The sequence below is a fragment of the Euleptes europaea genome, chromosome 12, assembly GCF_029931775.1.
Source record: "Euleptes europaea isolate rEulEur1 chromosome 12, rEulEur1.hap1, whole genome shotgun sequence".
Classification (NCBI taxonomy): Eukaryota; Metazoa; Chordata; class Lepidosauria; order Squamata; family Sphaerodactylidae; genus Euleptes; species Euleptes europaea.
The window spans coordinates 42,305,105-42,325,845 of NC_079323.1; the positions used below are offsets into that span (position 1 = coordinate 42,305,105).

The window sequence follows — 20,741 nt, forward strand, 5'->3', positions numbered from 1 at the left end:
CCCCAAACGCACCCGCGGGGCTTTGCTCGCGGCGCGGGGCTTGCAGCGAGGGGCAGAGCGGTCCAAGAGGGCCCCCCTCGCCTGGCTCGAAGCGGAGGAGCGAGTCCGAGAGGGACCCGACTCGCTCGGAAAGAGCCCGGCTTTCTGATCTCCCCCCCCACACACGGCAGAGTGGTAGCGCCCATTCAGAACTCGGCTGTTCACACCCTGCGTGGTGGCAGATAACGGGGGGAAGAGGAGGCTTTCGGTGCCAGCCGGCTCCGAGCAGGGAGCGGGGCTTTCTTTCTTAAAAGCAAACTTTTCTGGCTCCAGCCCCCCCTCTTCTCCCCGCCCCCTGCCTTTGCTCTCCCTTCTGAACAGAGCCGCAGAAGATGGATGGGGTCTTGCTAGGATGGACCGCTCTCCTGTGGGTAACAGGTAAGGGTTTCTTTCTCCCACTTTTCAGGGCGCTGGAGAACTTTTGGGATCCCCCAAGGGAGGCCGTCCGTCTGGGCTTTCCAGCCTGCAGGCGTGCTCGCGAGTGGGTGTCTCGTCGGAATTGCGGCAGGGCAGGGGTCCAACCTCGTTACGAGTGGGAGAGATGGGTTTTTTTTGGGGGGGGGGTGGATGCAAAAGGTTTTTTTTTTCAAAGGGCGAAAACGCACGGGAAGTGATTGGCCTTGGACTAGCTGCTCTCTAGATGCACGTTTCCCCCAGCCAGATTCTCAAAACTCAACACTAAGCTCCCCAGGCAGGAAGAAATAGGAAGAAAATAGATTCCTTTGAAATGTGGTGTTGGAGGAGAGTGTGACGGATTCCGTGGACTGCCAAAAAAGAAAAACCAAATCAGTGGGTTATAGATCAAATCAAGCCTGAACTGACCCTAGAAGCTAAAATGACTAAACTGAGGCTATAGTATTTTGGTCACATCATGAGACGACAAGAGTCACTGGAAAAGGCAGTCATGCTAGGAAATGTTGAGGGCAGCAGGAAAAGAGGAAGACCTAACAAGAGATGGATTGACTCAATAAAGGAAGCCACAGCCTTCAGTTTGCAAGATCTGAGCAAGGCTGTCAAAGACAGGACATTTTGGAGGACTTTCATTCATAGGGTCGCCATGAGTCAGAAGCGACTTGACGGCACTTAACACACACACACACACACACAGAGAGAGAGAGAGAGTGGCAAATCCAAGGCAAAGCGTATTGATCAGACTAGGATCGGGAGACCTGGCTTCAACCCTCCTCCCCCTTCCTCTGCCATGAAGCTGACCCTGGTGGTCCCTTCCAACTCTGGCTGTGAATGGTTCACGTTGAAAGGGAGGAGAGGCGCCAAGGTTGGGTGGACCGTGGACAGGGGGGTGTTTTCCCCCTGGCTCTGGAATCCTTTGGGGTTGGTTGCATGTGGGAAAACATCTTTTGAGGGTGGGGGTGGAGAAAGACCAACAAGGGACTGTTTGTAGAACTGCTTCACCAGCATGTTAACCACCACCTCCCACTCTGTCCTCGCAATGCAGATGAGCATTTCCTCTTTCCTCGTATCCATTGAGTGGGGGCGGGGGAATCCTCCCTTTCCCCACAAGGACTGTGAGTATTAAAAAAACCAGGGAAAGGTTGATGCAATAGAGCTCATCTGCACCCATGCGCCTCACATTCTCAGGCCAAGTATACCAGACAAGCAGGCATTGACAACTGTTTGGTGGTCAGTCCGTGTTTTGGGATGTGGGGTGGAGGGGGAGGAAACACCCGTGTGCAGTCAAGCCGGGCCGTCACATTTTTGGTGCACACTTTTCTTGTCTTTCTTTGGGCCCAGTAAAAGCAGGAGGTTGCCCTCAGGACTGGTGGTAGGCACACTTTCTTATTTACTGATTTCTTTCACTTCATTTAACCCCGCTTTTCTCCTGAACAGGACTCAAAGCGGCTTACGCTGTTCTCCTTTCCACCCTTTTATCCTTGCAACACCCCTGTAAGGTAGTTCTGGACTAGGGGCCCCCTTCTTTCGGCCCTCTCAAGAGCTCCTCAGCCCTATTGGGGAAATATTTCCTTACGTCCAAGCAGGCATCGTGTCCTGCTTTCCTCTGGGAAAGAGAATGTGCAGCTTTTCACTTGCCAGCATAGTTGCTTGCTACAATGAAGACCTTGCCCAGCTCAAAGCCCACCCCTCCAATAATCCAGGACACCGTTTATCCATAGGCTGTTGTTTATGCTGCTGAAAAAGTTGCCCAGCAGCCTGGGCTGACTCACTGGGCTGAGTCACTCACCTTGCCTGCCTAGAGCCGCTGGGGCCCGGTGTCCAGTCCTCTTATTTCCAGGTTGCCAGCTGCAGCACATCATGTGGGCACAGGCAGTGCTGCTGTTGCTTCTGTCGCCTACTTGTTCAGAGGGCAAGGACAGCTTGCCCTTTGGGAGGTCAAGGAGAAGGAAGGCAGTTAGAACGGGCAGGAAGTAGCTGTCCTGAGAATAAACCATGCATGTCGTCAGTGGCACTGCAGAGCATGGCATGCTCAGAAGTTGGTCTGACGAGAGTCACTGTGTGTCATTGCTGCTTTTTAAAAGGCAGGCAGAGAGTAGCTGCCTGGTCTGTTGGATTTCCCTCACTTCTGTGTGTTTTCCATGATGGTGGCACTCCTGCAGGCCTTTTAGCCTTGCTTGGAACTCAAGGAAGATTTTGTTGCTGCAGGCTGCTGATGCCTGCCACTTATTTATTTACTGCATTTTTATCCTGCCTTTCCTCCATGGAGGTTGGGTTTTCCCCTCCTCCGTTTTGACCCTCGCAACAACCCTGTGAGGCAGGTTTGGCCGAGAAAGTGTGCCTGGCCCTACCTAGGTCACCCACCATGCTTCATGGCAGAGCAAAGGTCACAACCCGGATCTCCCAGATCCTAACCCAACACTTCTAAATACTATACCATGCTGTCTCTTTCTGGAAATATACTGGAGAAAGGGCAGTCCCCAAAGGGAGATGTAGCGTAAGCCAACAGGCTAAATTGTTGTCCTGGAAAGTGAACATTTTACTGGCTGGATTATCAGCATACAACTTTTCCTATTTCTTCATGGCCAAATAGTTGCTCACAGGTCAGGAGGACTTTCTCAAAGAGAAAGTGCCAGTTCATGGCATTGCTTTCTGCATGCTGATTTTGATACCCTCTGGCTTTACTTCTTACAAATTTCTGCCTCCAGTATTTTATTATAAAAAACAGTCACATCCGTGGTGGTCCACAGAGACTTTCAAATGTGCTGTAAAGTAGATACTTGCATGACTTTTACATATGAGATTATATGGAAGTATCTAGAGCTGTTTTCCTATACCTGTCTATAATTATGTAGGAATGATGTCACATATGTGGTCAGTTTTTGTCAACGCACGAATGTGGGGAGGGAATTCCCAGGGATTCCTGCCAGATTAAAAGTTCTACACGCAGTCACTTTTAGAATGGCCTGAGGAAGGCTGTCCTTGCTTCTGAGCTAGCTATGAAAACTGTGGGAATTGTAGGCATTGCAATGTTTGAAGCTGCACGCATACATTTGTGTAAGGAAGTATAGGCTGATGGATTCTGCAGGATACATTCTTAACGCTGGAGGATCAGCCTGTTCCTGAGTCACTTTGCATATGCAAATGAGAAGTCTCTGCTTTCCTGCACCCACACATAAATCATAGGAACTGTTATCTGTCTGCATTCTGTCATCACACACTGTTTTAAGGGGGAAGTGGGCTTTCCTCTGGATGGACAAAACCAGACATACTATGTGACATTGTCTGTCTTGCTCCTGTGTTTCTTGAACAGATGAGATGGAGGGGAGAATTCTTATATTATCCATCCTTTCCTGTGTGTGTGTGTAAAGTGCCATCAAGTCGCAACCTACTTCTGGCGACCCCAGCAAGGGGCTTTTAAGGCATGTGAGAAGCAGAAGTGTCTGCCATTGCCTTCCTCTGCAGAGTCTTCCTTGGTGGTCTCCCTCCAAATATTGACCTGGCTTAGCTTTCGAGATCTAATGAAATCAGGCTATACCATGCTGCCTTCTCTCCCTCCCTACTCATCTTTTCATTTTTTTTTTGTTCCATCAAGTCTCAGATGACTTATGGCGACCCCTGCTGGAGTTTTCAAGGCAAGAGACATTTGGAGGTGGTTTGCCATTGCTTGCCTCTGTGTCATGACCCTGGTATTCCTTAGTGGTTGCCCATCCAAATACTAACCAGGGCCAACCCTGCTTAGCTTCTGAGATCTGATGAGATCAGGCTAGCCTGGGGCTATCCAGGTCATGGCCATCCTTTGGTAAATGCTAAAAAAAATAAAGCTGGACAGTATTCTAGGCGAACATGACTAGGAATCAGAGAAAGTAATGTGTGTATGTTTGTGGGGAGGAAACAGAAAAGCTGAAGTGAGCCATAGGCTCAGAGAGTAATTTCTCAAAAACCGTGGTGCTACTCTAGGTTGCATTCAGTTACTTGATTTGCCAAAAGATGTCTTCCTGTCTGACTGAGACACATTTGTTGTTATAGACACAACAGACTAGGAGCTGGCCCCCATTAGTTTAACATTAGAATTAATTTTTAAAGGCAAAAATAATAGAGTCTTTGGCATGAACTTTCTTGCCAGAAAGCACTTCATCAGATGCATGAAGGGGTTACATAAATGTGTAGCTATATAAATCCTGAATATAGTCAGAAGGGGAAAAACCCTCTAAAAGAAACAACAGAACCATCGGATCAGCATCCTGCTCAGCAAACAATAGAGGATTAAGAATGAGCTCTCTCCAACAAAACAATCAGCCTTCCACATAAACTTATACATGGCAAGACTTTCCAAAAACAAGGTGTGCTACCTACAGCAAACATTACGTACTCCTTAACAGAGAAAGAATGACCCAGAACTATAAAACCTCCTGCATGTTGAAGCTCTGCACTGATATCGTTGTTTGTACTGATATCACTTCTGGTAAACACTGGACATGAATCCTGCTACTGTAGGAATCACTAGAAACTCCTTTGTAAAACCGTAGAGTTTCTGGTAATTCCTAGAGTGATGTGATGTCACTTCCTGGTTTTGCCCAGAAGTAACGTCATGCCGTGCGTGATGCTGAGGTTTAAGAACTTTTTTAAAAGAACTTCTGAGAGTGGCAGCAGGCAACAAAGAGTGCTGGCGGGAGGTCTCCCACTGTAGCAGGAGGTCTGGCAACCTGACTGCTTGAGAGTCCACTGTGCTGCTGGGAGCTGCCCACCCACAGCTGCCAGCCCACTGGGCATGGTTCTCTTCCTGATACAGCCAGTATACCTTCCCTGCTTCCCCCCCCCCACACACACACGCATGCAGCCCTGCAATGGCAATGGTGGCAGCTTCTGCAGGAGAGTCCGCGGGCCGCACCAAATGATGTTGCGGGCCTTAAACGGCCTGCAGGCCGGAGATTCCCCACCCCTGCTTTAGCTAGCCTAATCTGCAACTGGGATGGAGAGCCAGCATGGTGTAGTGGTTAAGAGCGGTGGTTTGGAGTGGTGGACTCTAATCTGGAGAACTGGGTTTGATTCTCCACTCCTCCACATGAGCGGCAGATGCTAATGTGATGAACCGGGTTGGTTTCCCCATTCCTACACATGAAGCCAGCTGGGTGACCTTGGGCTAGTCACAGTTCTCTCCGAACTCTCTCAATTCATCTACCTCACAGGGTGTCTGCTGTGGGGAGGCGAAGGGAAGGTGATTGTAAGCTGGTTTGATTCTTCCTTAAATGGTAAGAGAAAGTCGACATATAAAAACAAACCTTCTTAATCTTCATTTTTAGCTGAATTGTTGATTAGGCTGACATTTATTTTTTTTTAAAAATTTCACTGTTTCTTCACTGTGAAATGTGTCTAGGCTACCATTTTATCTCCTGGTCTTGTCCTATGCTATATTTCTTGGTTTTGACTCCTCATTGTCAATCAAAAGTCTTAAAATGTTACTTTCAATAGGGCAACAATGGTTGTTATGAATGACCTTAACATCGGTTCCCTTCCCCCCACTTCACTGAACCAATTCACCTTATCTCTTCAGGTGCTGTGATGCTTTGATAGCTGAGATGAAGCAAAGGAGAGTGTATGTGTTTGTCCAGAGTAATAAATGAGACTTTCATTTCCCCAGTGGTCAGAAAAGGAATGAAAAGGATCAAGACACACCGGTCCAAAATCAACTAACTCTTCTGCGATGAATATGTTATATACTGCTCTTTCTATTAATTTTGGTATTTGTCTTGACTAGTCATATTTTTGTAATATCATACTTGCTAGAGTTGAAGGTTACGCTCACACGGTTGCTCTGGGCTGTCTTATTTTCTTTCACTATGAGTAGTGTTTAGATTCCACACCTATTCAATTCCGTTGTTGAACATAAGCAGACATTCCTGGTAGACAGTTCTTGCTAAGTGCAAAACATTGTCTACTAGGCCTTTCTTCTCTCTTCATGATTACTCATTCCCTTGTTCAGTCTGAAATAAAACCAAAATATCTCTGATTTGCTCAGACTACCTGATTCATAAGGTAATTAAGTAAATCTAGAATTGAACACTTCAAACCATCTTAGTTACTTTTCTCTCAGTCTTTTTCCAGTTTAACACTGTTTCTGGTGGGAAAACTGTAAGTATGGGTAGTATCACAAATGTGGTCATAAGGCTGAGTGTCACCTGTTAGATCTCAGAAGCCAAGCCTGGCAAGTAGTTGGATGGGAGATCTCCACGGAATACCTCCAGGGCCGTGACGCGGAGGCAGGCAATGGCAAACCACCTCTCAGCGTCTCTTGTCTTGAAAACCCCAGCCATAAGTCACATGTGACTTGACGGCAAAAGAAGATATTTTTATTCAGTTTAAAAGTCTTTGTTCTTGCAACATATTGGGTGCAGCCAATGTGGCACATTAGACTGCCAACATTTTTTAACTGACTCCAGTGTTGAATATTTGAGCAGATTGATCAGCAGACATCAACGGATGGCAATACTAATTTCTGTGCTATGAAAAGTATCACCTGCTAATCTCTGCAGTGAAGAACCGGCCAAGGCATTATTGCTCATCAGTTGGTAACTGGAATACCAATATTCTATCACTTTCCAATTTTGTACAAGCATTTGCTTTCCAAAGAACTTGATTTCCATTAGCTTGTAACAGCACATTTGGCATATGTAATGTAACTATTGTATAATAAGTTAAAAAAAAACCAGTCATTTTGGCCTTCAAGAGTGACATTCCCTATTCAAGAGCAGGAACCTTTTTGACTTACTAGGTCTCTGTCTCACCAAGGACAGATATCCATGGCTAAAACAGACATATAGTGGCTGGGCATGTCCTTAATCTGGTTGATGACATTACAATTGTCTGATTATAGATGTATTTGAAGGTTTCTATCATAAGTCTGTATGGTCATATTAACAGTAAGGCAATAGGATCGCAGTTGAAGGTTCAAAGACCACATATAATCTGTGGTCTGGATCTATACTACCAGCTGATTTTGTTATTTCAGGGGTACAGAAAGTGATTTCACTAAAGCCAGTAACCCACCTCCCCAAATGTAGTTCTTATTATCTTAATGTGTTCAGGGTAGATTTGTGCAATCCGGGCTTTCATGGGATTATTACAATTACCATGTTATACTCTGATGTTTTCAAGCTTCCATTATATCTTTGTTTGCTTCAGCAATTCAGTAAGTACAGGTGGTGACTGTCAATAGGTATAAAGGTAGCCTGTGATGAAAATATTGCATGAATGGACTTCATAGAATCTGTTGAATCATTACTTAAATTCCCTGTTTCCTGTAATCATACCAGTTCTTCAACCTTTTATATTAACTTTGCCCCTGTATTTCCCCATATTCCTGACAGATGGTGAACTTCTAAAATTTAGACTAAATGGTTTTGTTTCCTTATTTCAAACCTGTCCCTACAGTTTCCTCATCCCTTCTCACTTGAGGATTCTCACCTTCTTCTGAACTGTTAACTTGTTCTCTCAGTTACCTAATTTGGACTTGTAAATATTTCAGGAACGGAGGGCACGTTTATGTAAGTGATGTCTACATCCGGAAAGTGAAATTGTAATAGGAGATAGAGGGCAAACTGCTCAATTCCTACTTTTCCTCAGTCTTTTCTTGTGAGGGAAATGGTGCTCAACATGGCATAAACAGAACACATGATGAGGGAAGGGAGTTGCAGCCTAGGATTAGCTTTGGGATAGTGCACAAGCACCTAGTTTCTTTAAATTAAACAAAGTCCTCAGGGCCAGATGAATTGCATCCAAGGGTACTTAATGAACTTGCAGATGTAATTTCTGAGCCTCTGTCCATTATTTTTGATAAGTCTTGGAGAGCAGGTGAGGTGCCAGAAGACTGGAGGTGGGCAAATGTTGTCCCTATCTTCAAGAAGGGGAAAAAGGAGGACCCGGGTAACTACCGACCCATCAGCTTGACTTCTATACTGGGGAAAGTTTTCAAACAAATCATCAAATAGTCAGTCTTTGAGCATTAAGAAAGGATGGATCTGATCACTAAGAGCCAACAGTGTCTCCTAGTGAGACTCCATGGCAGACTGGTGATTTGAACCTGCATCTCTCAGACTGTATTCTGAAGGTCTAATCACTACACCTTTCATATGTTGGGTGCTGCTGAACAGTAACAAGCAGTCAGGCTTCGTTGAGTCATGCAAGTCCAGTGTTGTGAAGTCGCCCCATGTTTGCTTCTAGGCCTGGCCCCAATAGGTCCTCCCTCGAAGGCCAAAACAGCCCTGGAAAGAACCCTCCTTCCTCTGCCTGTTACTGACAGAAACCAAGCCTAGAATGCTGTGATTGCCTAGCAACAGCCACTGAGGTATTCCATTGCTTAAAGCTACAGGTGCTTTTTTTTGTTATTTGTCTTGTGCGTCCATGGTTCCAGTCACTGGATTCAAATATCCTCAGATTTGGGTGACATGGATATTAGAATATAGATTCTGTTATCTCAGTGAAAACAGAATTCCTGCAAGCTAACTAGTACTGCTTAAAATAACTTTCTCCCCTTAAAGAGTCCTTGTCTATAAATGTTTAAAAAATATTTCTCCTTTTCTCAGAAACTTAAGGGAGCAGAGCAAATAAGTCCTCTTCTATTGGCCTGCTTTGATCCATTTATATTTTATTTTTCTTTTGTTTGTGTAAGCCATTAAAGAAGAAAGGATGGATATAAATAAAAAATCTTCTTACATCTCAAAACGAGCACTTGAAGTTCTCGTATTTTCTTTGCTCTGTGCAAATCCCACACTGAGAGTTTAAATTTGCTTATGTTTCTCACCTGTCGCTTATTTCCTGCTGCTTCATCATTAATCATGCACAACCAGGTGAGAATGGGAATCAAAGTGGTGTTAAAGCACCACTTTATTAACTTTTCCATACAGTTCTGTTGCATTAAAAGGACCTGCAGTCCTTCTGTGCTGCCAATTTGCCCTTAGTGCTATTTCTTCTTAGCACTAAAGATTCTAAGGTTTGGGGAACAGTTATCACTGTTTAGTGTACCATCTCAGGGCCAAACTACATTTCTCCCCCAGTTGGGTCTGAGTGCCATTTAAAACTCTGAGGCACAATTCAGCACAAGCTGCTGCAGAAAGGGGGAGGTAACTCTCCACTGTGGCCTTTTCTGCTTAGGAATATGGCACAGGGGGATTGCAGAATCTCCTTCTCCCCCTGCACTGTGGTCCTGAGCCCAATCAACCCCCTACAAAAGTTTAAATGGTGGGAGTTATTTCCCCTTTGTTGCAGCTGCACATGCAGAATCGGGCATGCTCCCACAGTTTTAGACAGGGTTGCCAGCTCCAGGTTGGGAAATACCTGGAAATTTTGGGGGTGGAGCCTGAGAAGGGTGGGATTTGGGGAGGGGCATCAATGCCATAGAGTCCAATAGCCAAAGTGGCCATTTTCTCCAGGGGAACTGATCTCTGTCGCCTGGAGATCAGATATAATAGCAGGAGATCACCAGCCGCACACCTGCATCTCATTAAGCACATGTCATGAGATGCAGAGGAGGAATGAACAGCCACAGAGGCGCTTTGAGATTTCCAAATAACCTTGGACAAATCTTTGAACAAATTCATTAATTTGAAGGTATGCTCACTACCCTCCAACTGATATTTTAAATGTATGAATACTATAATAATGACACCAACGGCAAAATCAAATTGTTTATGAAGTTTATTTATTTGTATATTCATAGTTTGAAAGAAACACTGAACTGGAACCTTGGCTGATGAAGCTACACTATAATAGCGAAAGCGTGATAGTTAATCCGGATAACGTTCCCTTCTTGTTCCATTCCATGTTCCATGTCAGAAAGTTTAAAGACTAGAATTGATTAATTGAAAATACTTGTAACAAAAAAGAAATAATTGAGTACAAAGAAAGAAGAGTATTCATACTCACCTTATATTTCCTTGAATTTTCACACTTGTCTTGTCTTAGTGTATACCTTGTATATAAGTTGTTGTTTCACACATTGTTCACATTTATTGTTGGTTGTTGTTTTGTATAGTTAAACGTGTCTTTGACACATATTTATTTGAACTTGAGTTATTATACTAAGAGCCTAGTACTATCACTTTGCTCAAACTTGACTTATAGTATATGGTGATTTTTGCTAGTACCACCTGGAAGTTGGCAACACTAATAGCACCTGTACATGACTTGTTAAAAACAAAACAAACCCTGTATACTTTGGCCTTTTCTTTATATATCCTATGTACCAATGATCTATTTCCTGCAACTCACTAATGCTGATGCTTTTGTTTTGTAGTTGTGATTGAAGGCCTGCAGGTCATGGTCCCTGAGAAGAAGCGGGTAGCCATGCTTTTTCAGCCCGTTGTGCTTCGATGCCATTTTTCAACTTCCTCCACACAACCAGCTGTGGTGCAATGGAAGTTCAAGTCCTATTGCCAGGATCGCATGGGAGAAGCTTTGGGCGTGGTCTCTGCAGGGATCCAGGCAGTGAGCAAGAGGAACTTGGAATGGGACCCTTACGTGGACTGTGTTGACAGCAGGAGAACAGTTCGCATTGTGGCTTCCAAGCAGGGCTCTGCAGTCACAATCGGAGAATTCTACAAAGGACGAGATGTCACCATTGTTCATGGTAACTTTATAGTAGCTTAATAATGATCAGAACCTCACTTTTTAAATGGGCAGTTATGGAGAATGAGGGAATATATTAGAATTTTCTTATGGAACAGTCTCAGGACTGTGCTGACTTATTCTTTGGGTCAACTTTATCAATGAATGCATGAGTTCAAAGGATGCAAGAGTCATTAGTCTAATCCAACTGCTACCACAAAGTAAGATCCTGTTCTACCACAGTGTGTATCCTAACATTGGTTTGCTCTACTTCTCATCTTATTTTACCATTTTTTGGTCCCAGCAGACAGATCAGGTTGAAATGGATGAATTTCCCAAATCAACCTGGAAAACGCATCACGTGCATTACTCTACTATTTCTATTTCTGTGTGCTCATTTCAAAACCCAGTCCCACCGAAACCTCAAAACCGTCTGTCATTGGTTGTAGCCAAATCTCTATAGGTGTGGGTGCTCAAAGGAACTACAGACCCCATTGTTTTGAGTTGGAGCCACCATCCAGCAGGAAGCTTTCTAGTGCATCAGCTGCTTAAGCATTCACCCTGTGCCCAAGTCTGAGTCCAGCTTTCATCTGAAATTTTCTCCCATAGGGATGATGAAGAAGAAGAGTTGGTTTTTATATGCCGACTTTCTCTACCACTTAAGGGAGAATCAAATCGGCTAACAATCATCTTCCTTTCCCCTCCCCACAACAGACACCCTGTGAGGTAGGGGGGGCTGAGAGAGCTCTAAGAGAGCTGTGACTAGCCCAAGGTCACCCAGCTGGCTTCATGTGTAGGAGTGGGGAAGCCAACCTAGTTCATCAGATTAGAGTCTGCCGCTCATGTGGAGGAGTGGGGAATCAAACCCGGTTCTCCAGATTAAAGACCACCGCTCTTAACCACTACAAAGCTCAGTTCTTTAGTAAATTAAACCTAGGACTTCTCTATACACCCCTTCCTTACTCTTTATTCTGAGCTGTATTTTTTTAGGAATTAAAAAGAGACGGATAATGGAAAAGGGGAAGCTTGTCTGGTTTGTCACGGCAGCGTGTGACACTTCCCGCTTTTTAAATCAGCCTTCTAATTTAGTACAATACATTTTTGGAGAAAACAGTCTAAAGCTAAATGCACTGTAAGAAAATTTTTTACAGAGGTTCTTCACTCATTACATTAACCTGGTTTCCTCCAGGTTTCACAGTTTACATGACATACATTATGTATATACCTGTGAATGAATCAAATGCTTGTTCTCTAGGCTTCTGGTAGGCTGCCTTGTTTTTTGTTGTTGTTTTTTTTGTTAAAGGTATATTATGTACATTTATCTATACATCCTCCTTTCTTAAAAAACAACAACAACAAAAACCCCTTGCAGGTATTTTACACATAAATGCAAAACTGCTTGAGGACTTTTTTGGGTGTGTGTGTTTGTGGCATCAAAGCACCAGCCTGTAAGCATCCCCTGCAGGAGGATTTCCCCTATTCCAACTCAAACCTACAAAACTATTGTTTTAAGAGCTTTCATTGAAGCTGAATAAGAAGTATATGTGTTTATGAAGCAATAAAAACTCAGTCTGGCACTTTTGATATGATAGTAACTGAAAGATTTGTAGTGCTACAGAGGCATAATTATTGTTATGCCCCATCTGAAGTCTTTAGTTGGATTATGTAGCATGCTTTTGGACTCAGCCTTCTCTCAAGATACAGACTTTGGATGGGGATTGGTGTTGTCGAGGATAACACTTATTCCTGATGTCTGCTGTATGGCCTTGGCTGTAGAACTGAACTGATTTGCTACTTCACATTCCAGGTAATCAATTTTGTGGTTCATTTTTGAGAGCCGGCGTGGTGTAGTGGTTAAGACCAGTGGTTTGGAGCAGAGGTGGTTTTGATCTGGAGAACTCCACATGAGTGGTAAACACTAATCTGTTGAACTGGATTTGTTTCCCCACTCCTACACATGAAGCCAGCTGGGTGACCTTGGGCTAGTCACAGTTCTCTTAGAGCTCTCTCAGCCCCACCTACCTCACAGGGTGTCTGTTATGGGGAGGGGAAGGGAAGGTGATTGCAAGCTGGTTTGATTCTCCCTTAAGTGGTAGAGAAAGTCAGCATATAAAAACCAATTCTTCTCCTCCTCCTTCTCCTCCTCCTCCTGGAATTCAAACCTACCGGTAGGTCTCCCAAAGGCAAGCCCAACACACTAACCAGTTCCCCTCAACAATATATTTCTTTTACTGCAGTATAGACCATGTATTTTATTTAGCCCCTCTCAAGAATCTGTCCTTTCTAGAACACGGTCATGTAGGCTTAGTAGGCCTTTGCCTTTTTAGCGTGCCTCTGATTCTACTCTTGGTCTTACGCTGTCTTTCAGATGCAGACCTCCACATTGGAAAACTGATGTGGGGAGACAGTGGGCTGTACTACTGCATCATTGTCACTCCCGATGATGTGGAGGGCGAGAACGAGGAGTCGGTAGAGCTGCTTGTTCTGGGTGAGTCCGGCTTGCTTTCCCTGTAAATGCAGCCTACTTCTCTGTTGATTTCAATGTGCTTATCGATGTGTGAAATATTAAGTGCAAAAATGTTCACAGATACTCTGTACCTTGCAAAGTTGTTTTTGCAAGGGGAAAGCTGGCGCAAGGAGATCTCGGTCAGTGCTGCTTTCCCTTCTTCCAGTTGCCCAATGAGCCCTCCCTGAAAGGGCACGGGGGCAAAATGGAGGGGGGCAATGGGAGGTGGGCATCAGTGGAAATAGCTGCCCTCTTCTGCACATGGAAGTGCAGTGTCGTTCCATTGGAGGAAACATATGATTGGGTACATGCCGATAAAATTATGTCGAAGCGGGATCCTGAGATACAGTATGTATAAAACTGAGTTATCTGGTTTTATGTTTTGTGAAACTCCAGTTCGCTCACAATAAAACACCAATCATAAACACATCATTAAAACCGCACTAACATTAGAAGCATTAGACTACAACATCAGCCCTAATTACAATATCAGCTACAAATTAGAAGCGTGTTTACATAAAAGGGTTTTTGCCTTGGCCTTCAGATGCCTGGAAAGTCTCAACGCAACTGTAGAGAAATGTACAGAACAATTTTAAACAGCAAAAATTAGGAAAAATTGGAACTGTGGTGTTAGTAGAAAATTGGTTTGTTGATAACATTTATATTCCTCCATTTCCCCATCCTAGAACTGAAGACTGTGTAATAAGATTCCCTGAAGGACTCCTATCCAGGCACTGACCAGACCCACTATAACAGTTTTATCACATGCCATCAGACTATACCTGGGCCAGTAATCTGTGCTTATACCTTGGGCTTCAATCTATTCTGCCAGAAATAGGGTTGCCAGGTCCCTCTTTGCCACTGGCGATAGGTTTTTGGGGCAGAGCCTGAGGAGGGCAGGGTTTGGGGAGGGGAGGGACTTCAATGCTATAGAATCCAGTGGCCAAAGCGGCCATTTTCTCCAGGAGAACTGATCTGTATTGGCTGGAGATCAGTTGTAATAGCAGAGATCTCCAGCTATTACCTGGAGGTTCAAACTACAAAAGAGGCTAGGTACTGTAATTACCAGAAAAGAAAGACAGTACCCAAAAGCGAGTTGCTAACAAGTAGTGCTATATTACAACAAGTGATGTGACAAAATTAAGACAAACATACACAAACATATGTACATACACCTACATGGTATGAAGACCAAAGTATCAACTGCTGGGTAACCTTGGGTACCCAGCTTCTGTTTTTAGGGTCTTATTCCCCTCTTTTTTCTTCGACCAAAGTATCAGCACCTGGTATAAATATCAACACAACAAGTCATCAAGCAATATGAATACAGTTCATAAGATGAAAGCCTTTGGTAAGCTCAAATTACCTGGAGGTTGACAACCCTAGCCATAAAGGATGGACAGTGATGGCTGTAGAAACAGCAGAGGAGCCACAGGGACAAGTGGCTTTCTTCAAATGTGGTACATTCAGGGATCCTTTGCTTCACGTTTTATTTTGTCAAATTGTACTGTAGTAGGTGATGTGAAAGGCCCCTACCTAAGATCCAGGAGAGCTGCTGCCAGTCTGAATAGACAATACTGACCTTGATGGACTAAGGGTCTGATTCAGTATAAGGCAGCTTCACGTATTCAACATTTGCCCCTTTTCAAACTGGCGCAACGCTGCCATGCCAGTCTAACTTCACTGGAGGCAGATCGATTACTACATACGTTCAGTAGATACTGTAAGTAAGCTGCAAGTACTATCAGTCTGCACTGATTCAAGGTAAATCCATGGAGTTGATGTCCGGATAGATAGCTAGAGACTGTTGAAAGTTGATGAAGCGGTATGTGATGGGGCAATGTTTTTTTTCTCCTCCTTACCACGTATTTGCTTCAACCTCCTGTACTAAATTGAAGTTACAATGTGGGTAGCTACTAAACAGTGTTTTAAATGTATTGCTATGTGTAGGTGATATTACAGTATATGTGCCCGAAGGGTTTTGAGCCTCAGGGATCAAAAGAGGGCTCCCGGAGAACCTAAAGAAGCAATATTTAGCAGAGGTGTTCCCACATACTGTCCTCAGGGAGCTCTTTATGAAAATTAGGTTGGCCTTTCCAAGAATAATTTCCTCCTCCTTATCATCCTGGCGGGGGTTAGGAACAGATACATCAAAGCCAAGGTAGAAAATGGAGTGCAAGATAGTGGTCAGCTGGGGAGCCCATAAATCCACACAGGTGCTCAAATAATCTAAATGGGGTTGAGTGTGTGCAAAATTCTGGAGCAGCCCTCTGTGTTTTTGCCACTATATGGAAGCCTCTCCTCTGGGCATTATAGAGATCAAGGGGGATAGGAGGTGGCAAAACACCACCAGGTAAGAGCACAGTGACCTATTTTAGATTTTTACAGCACCAAAAACAGAAAAACAGAAGGCCGACAGAAAAAGGCCTAAGAATTCAATGACATGCCAATAGCGCACCAGTTTTCCAATCATTGTTATTTCTATCCGTAGTTATTAGTAAGTTTTTCACCCATGGAACAAATACGGTAGTAGCTGTGTGTATGCGTGGGGAGGGGATTAAAGTCAGTAAACATATAGGGGGAAAGGGTTAAATACCCCTTCCTCCCTGTTGGGTCACTGATCTGATTTGCCCTTCCCTCATGACTGTTTCTTAATCCTAAGAAAGTGCTTTGGAATACAATATGGAGAGATAACCTGATCATGGATCTCCTGCTTCACATCAGGTTTGACCCCTAGTACTGAAGTGTCATAAGGAGCCCCATGGCACAAAGTGGTAAGCTGCAGTTCTGCAGTCCAAGCTCTGCTCATGACCTGAGTTTGATCCCAACAGAAGTCAGTTTCAGGTAGCCCACTCAAGGTTGACTCAGTCTTCCATCCTTCTGAGGTCGGTGAAATGAGTACCCAGCTTGCTGGGGAGGGGGCATGGCTCAGTGGTAGAGCATCTGCTTGTCACGCAGAAGGTCCCAGGTTCAATCCCCGGCATCTCCAGTTCAAGGGACTAGGCAGGTAGGTGATGTGAAAGATTGCTGCCTGGGTCCCTGGAGAGCCACTGCCAGTCTGAGTAGACAGTACTGACTTTGATGGACCAAGGGTCTGATTCAGTATAAGGCAGCTTCATGTGTTCATGTGGGGGTAAAGTGTAGACAACTGGGGAAGGCAATGGCAAACTACCCCTTAAACATAGTCTGCCTAGTAAATGTCGTGATATGATGTCACCCCATGGGTCAGTAATGACCCGGTACTTGCACCTTTACGTTTTACTGAACTGCCATCAGATCAGCAAGCCAGTCATCTGATAGTTTTTATATCTGACTGCCAAACCAGATTTTGAACTTACATCCATTTCTTTCTTCTGGCAGCTGTAGGCCTATATTGTGTTTTAAAGGCAGCAATGAAAATGGAATTTCAGTTTTAGAGCACTGGCCTGTATCCTGTGCTGGTATTCAGCACTTATGAAATGGCCAATATGGGGTTGTTTTGCTCCAGGACAAATTGCCACATAGCTTTTTCCTTCCCTGTGAGACATTTCATCTCTCCATCTTTTGAACACACAAAGTATAAGGGCCAAATGATTACTAGGCTGTGCAACAGAAAGTCTTACAATCACTCTGAACCCAAGATTTCTGCAGCTACAGGGCTTCATTGTGCATCATGTTGGAACCGGTGTATAAAAATGGAAGATAGAGTCTTCTCTTGCCTTATTATGCCCCATCTCAGTTGTGGATTTTTGTATTCAAGCTTAGGAAATTTTGCATCTTAGCTCATTTTACAATGACCATACATGCATTTCAGGGAATTTCATTTCCTTTTGCTATAACCATATGGTCTCTATGAGTCGTTCCATTTGCAGATTGAAAAGTATATTGCATTGGGACATCCTGATTATTGTAGTTCTCTTTTACTTCTTGGTACAGTCAGCAATCTTCAGGAAGCCCTACTTTCACACACTCCAGCCTTGGGTTAATTTTATCAAGGGATATAGTCAAACAAATTAAAAATGGGAGATATTGTCGAAGGCTTTCACTGTCAGAGTTCATTGGTTCTTGTAGGTTATCCGGGCTGTGTAACCGTGGTCTTGGTATTTTCTTTCCTGACGTTTCGTCAGCTGCTGTGGCAGGCATCTTCAGAGGAGTAACGCTGAAGGACAGTGTCTCAGGAAAGAAAATACCAAGACCACAGTTACACAGCCCGGATAACCTACAAGAACCAATAAAAATGGGAGAGTTCAGCATTATCATATGATTTCTCCCCGGCTTCTGATATTTTCTCAGCTGAATTCCAGATGATATTCAAAGTTACCTGCAACAAGGCCAGCTACAAATCTGTTTCGCAGCTGCTTAAGTTGTTTGGTATAGAGCTGAACAGATCCAGGATCAGCACATGTCTGAATGTGAGAGTCAAAAATTGTATATTTGGCTGCTGAATGTTGGCTGAGAAGCTGGCAGCATCCCTATGAAGTATTGACATTGACCGTGGTGCAGGGAACTCATGCTAGTGGCTACAGGATCACGGAAATCAATCTGATATATTTTATTCTGGGTCATGCAACATCATTTGTTATGTATCCATGCTCTCCATTCAGTGGGGCTTACTCCCAAGTAAGTGTGGTAGGATCACAGCCCTAAATATATCGATCTTTGTATTCGAGTCCTCTCTTGAGTTTTATTTGGTTGTGTTTCATGTTTACCATTACAAAGGACTCCTTTCCTGGACACACTATGTTTTGTTTTTGGACAATTCCTAGCTTTTCTCTCTCTAGCACATTATTTGAAACTGAAGATAGGCATTTAGAAATTATCATTTGTCGATGATTTCTAGAACGTCCTGGAACATTTAGACCCTTCCGACTATTAATAAATTGTACACAAATTTGAAGATAAATAGAATATTTGAAGCCTGTTGGCTGATTTTCATAGGGGAGACAAGATTCCCTTTGAGGCGGAAGCAAAACTAGAAAAGTAAAGAGATTAGGGACTGCCTATAAATAATGCAACATCTTGGGGGTTGGGTTGTCCCTTTGATTTACACTATAATTACAGAGTAGCTTTTTGTTGAGAAAATAAAACTCTAGAAATAATTAAAGGCGTTCTTTGCAGTGCAATCCTAAACAACCTCACCGTTCTAAGTCCAGTGAAGCCTATGGGTTTAGAAAAGTGTAACCCTGTTTAGGATTGCACTGCTAGTAAATAGTAGATGTTAATGTAACGGAATGACCTCAGTTCCCTCCTGCCTTACTAAGCTTTGTTGATAACTGCTTTTCAAAACTATTCTTTGCTCATTTTCATATTGCCAATTGAGCATAAATACTTATCTGGCTCCTATAGAAGAAGAAATAAATATGTGATACAAGTGGGGGAACTACTAGGACTTACAGGGGCATTTTATTTTATTTTCCCCCACTATTTCCTCTTTCCCTTCCCTAAATGGCTCCATAGCCTTTCCCCTTTCCCTGCTTCCTTCTATTCTTGCCTCCCACAAGCCAGCCTACCTTTATCTGTCTTCAGCTTTTCCTCCTTCACTTCCCCTGGCAGCCTCTTCCCTGGAAATCTATGGCCCAGTTGCACAGTGGGTAACTCGCAAGTACTTGTAGGGGGCGCCTCATTTTTCTACTGAATCCCCTTCCCCACATTGTTTCTACTTTCCTTCCTCTTGGCAATCCCTATAACCTCACCTTTCACCTTTCCCATCCACTAACCAACCTACCTTTTATCTGCCCCCTGTCTTCAGCTATATTTATCACATATTTACTTCATTTGTTTGTCCACTGCGTAAAAAAACATCCCTACAGAAAAATCATGTGGCCATTTATCGCCCGGTCTCTAATCTCCCCTTTCTGGGCAGAGTGATTGAGAGAGCAGTAGCCAACCAACTCTGAGTCTTCTTGGATAACTCATCTGCTGTAGACACTTTCAGCCTGCTTTCAGGCCAGGCTATGGGACATAGACAGTTCTTCTAGCTTTAGTTGATGAGCTCCGTCTGAGTGTAGACAAAGGCCCAGCCTTGCTGTTGCTCTTATTGGATTTATCTGCAGCCTTTGATACAGTAGATCATGCCATCTTGTTGAGGTGCCTGGAGGCCTAAGTAGACATCAGGGGTTAAGCGTTGAACTGGGTCAAATCATTCCTCATGGATTGGACTCAAAGGGCTGCTACTGGAAACTAGTTGTCATTGATGTGGGTCCTATCTTGTGGGGTTCCACAGGGCGCAATTCTATCCCCCACGCTTTTTAATCTCTATGTAAAGCCCTTAGGACAAATCACTCGTGGTTTTGGGGTTGGTTATCATCAATATGCTGATGATACTCAGCTATATATCCTTATGCAAATCTCCTGATGATGGGGTAGAGGTCTTGAATTGTTGCCTGGCTGCCGTGGTTAATTGGCTAAAAGTGAACAAATTGAAACTAACCCTGAAAAGACAGAGGTAATGAAGGCTGGGAAGGCGAAGGACTTGAAGGACATTGTTCTCCCCCCTTTCAATTGAGTTCAACTGACCCTTGCGGACTCCGTTAAAAGCCTTGGGGCCAGACTGGAGAAGTCAGTTAATGCAGCTGCAAAAAAGGCTTTCTTCCAGCTCTGCCTAGCCCCCAAAATGGCTCCGTACCCTGATATGCCTGACCTGGCCACCTGGATCCGTGCCACAGTAGCATCGAGACTAGAGCACTGTCTCCCCTCAAAATCAACTCAGAAACTCCAACTGATCCAGAATGCTGTGGCTCAGCTATTAGCAGGAACTAGATGAAGCCTGCATATTAATCTAATTGTACAGACTCTCCACTGGCTGCCCATTTGTTACTGAGCTCAGTGTAAGGTGCTGGCTATCACATACAAAGCCCTTCGTGGTCTTGGCCCCTCTTATGTATGAAATCGCCTCTCTCCCTATGCTTCGCCAAGACAATTCTGCTCATGTCAGCAGGGGCTTCTGCAGGTGCCAGCCTGCAAATGGGCAAAATGAACAACTGCCCATACACATGCTTTGTCCATTGTGGCACTCACCTTGTGGAATGGCCTGCCCAAGGAAGTCAGGAAATATCCCACTCTCCTGGCCTTCTGCCAACTATGCAAAACTGAACTATTCAAGAGGGCTTTTCTGCGCAGCTGATATGGTTGCACCATACAGAATGGTTCACAAACTTACTTGGATAAATGATTGGGACTTGTTTATACTGCTGTAAATAGTTTA

The 20,741-nt window shown here is 44.1% G+C and overlaps 1 protein-coding gene and 1 non-coding gene across 3 annotated transcripts in view; both read left to right on the top strand.

Moving 5' to 3' along the window:
• Positions 1-338: 338 nt before the first annotated feature.
• The window catches only part of ILDR2 (immunoglobulin like domain containing receptor 2), a 58,337-nt gene continuing 37,934 nt past the window's right edge, over positions 339-20,741 (top strand). For both annotated transcript variants that reach the window (XM_056858451.1, XM_056858452.1), the window contains exons 1-3: positions 339-417; positions 10,742-11,074; positions 13,421-13,540. In XM_056858451.1, the coding sequence (XP_056714429.1) occupies positions 372-417; positions 10,742-11,074; positions 13,421-13,540 (499 nt within the window). In that variant the 5' untranslated portion in view covers positions 339-371. The remainder of the gene's footprint in view (positions 418-10,741; positions 11,075-13,420; positions 13,541-20,741) is intronic.
• Positions 16,476-16,547, top strand: TRNAD-GUC (transfer RNA aspartic acid (anticodon GUC)). The gene has a single exon. It is a non-coding gene; the product is annotated as a tRNA-Asp (tRNA).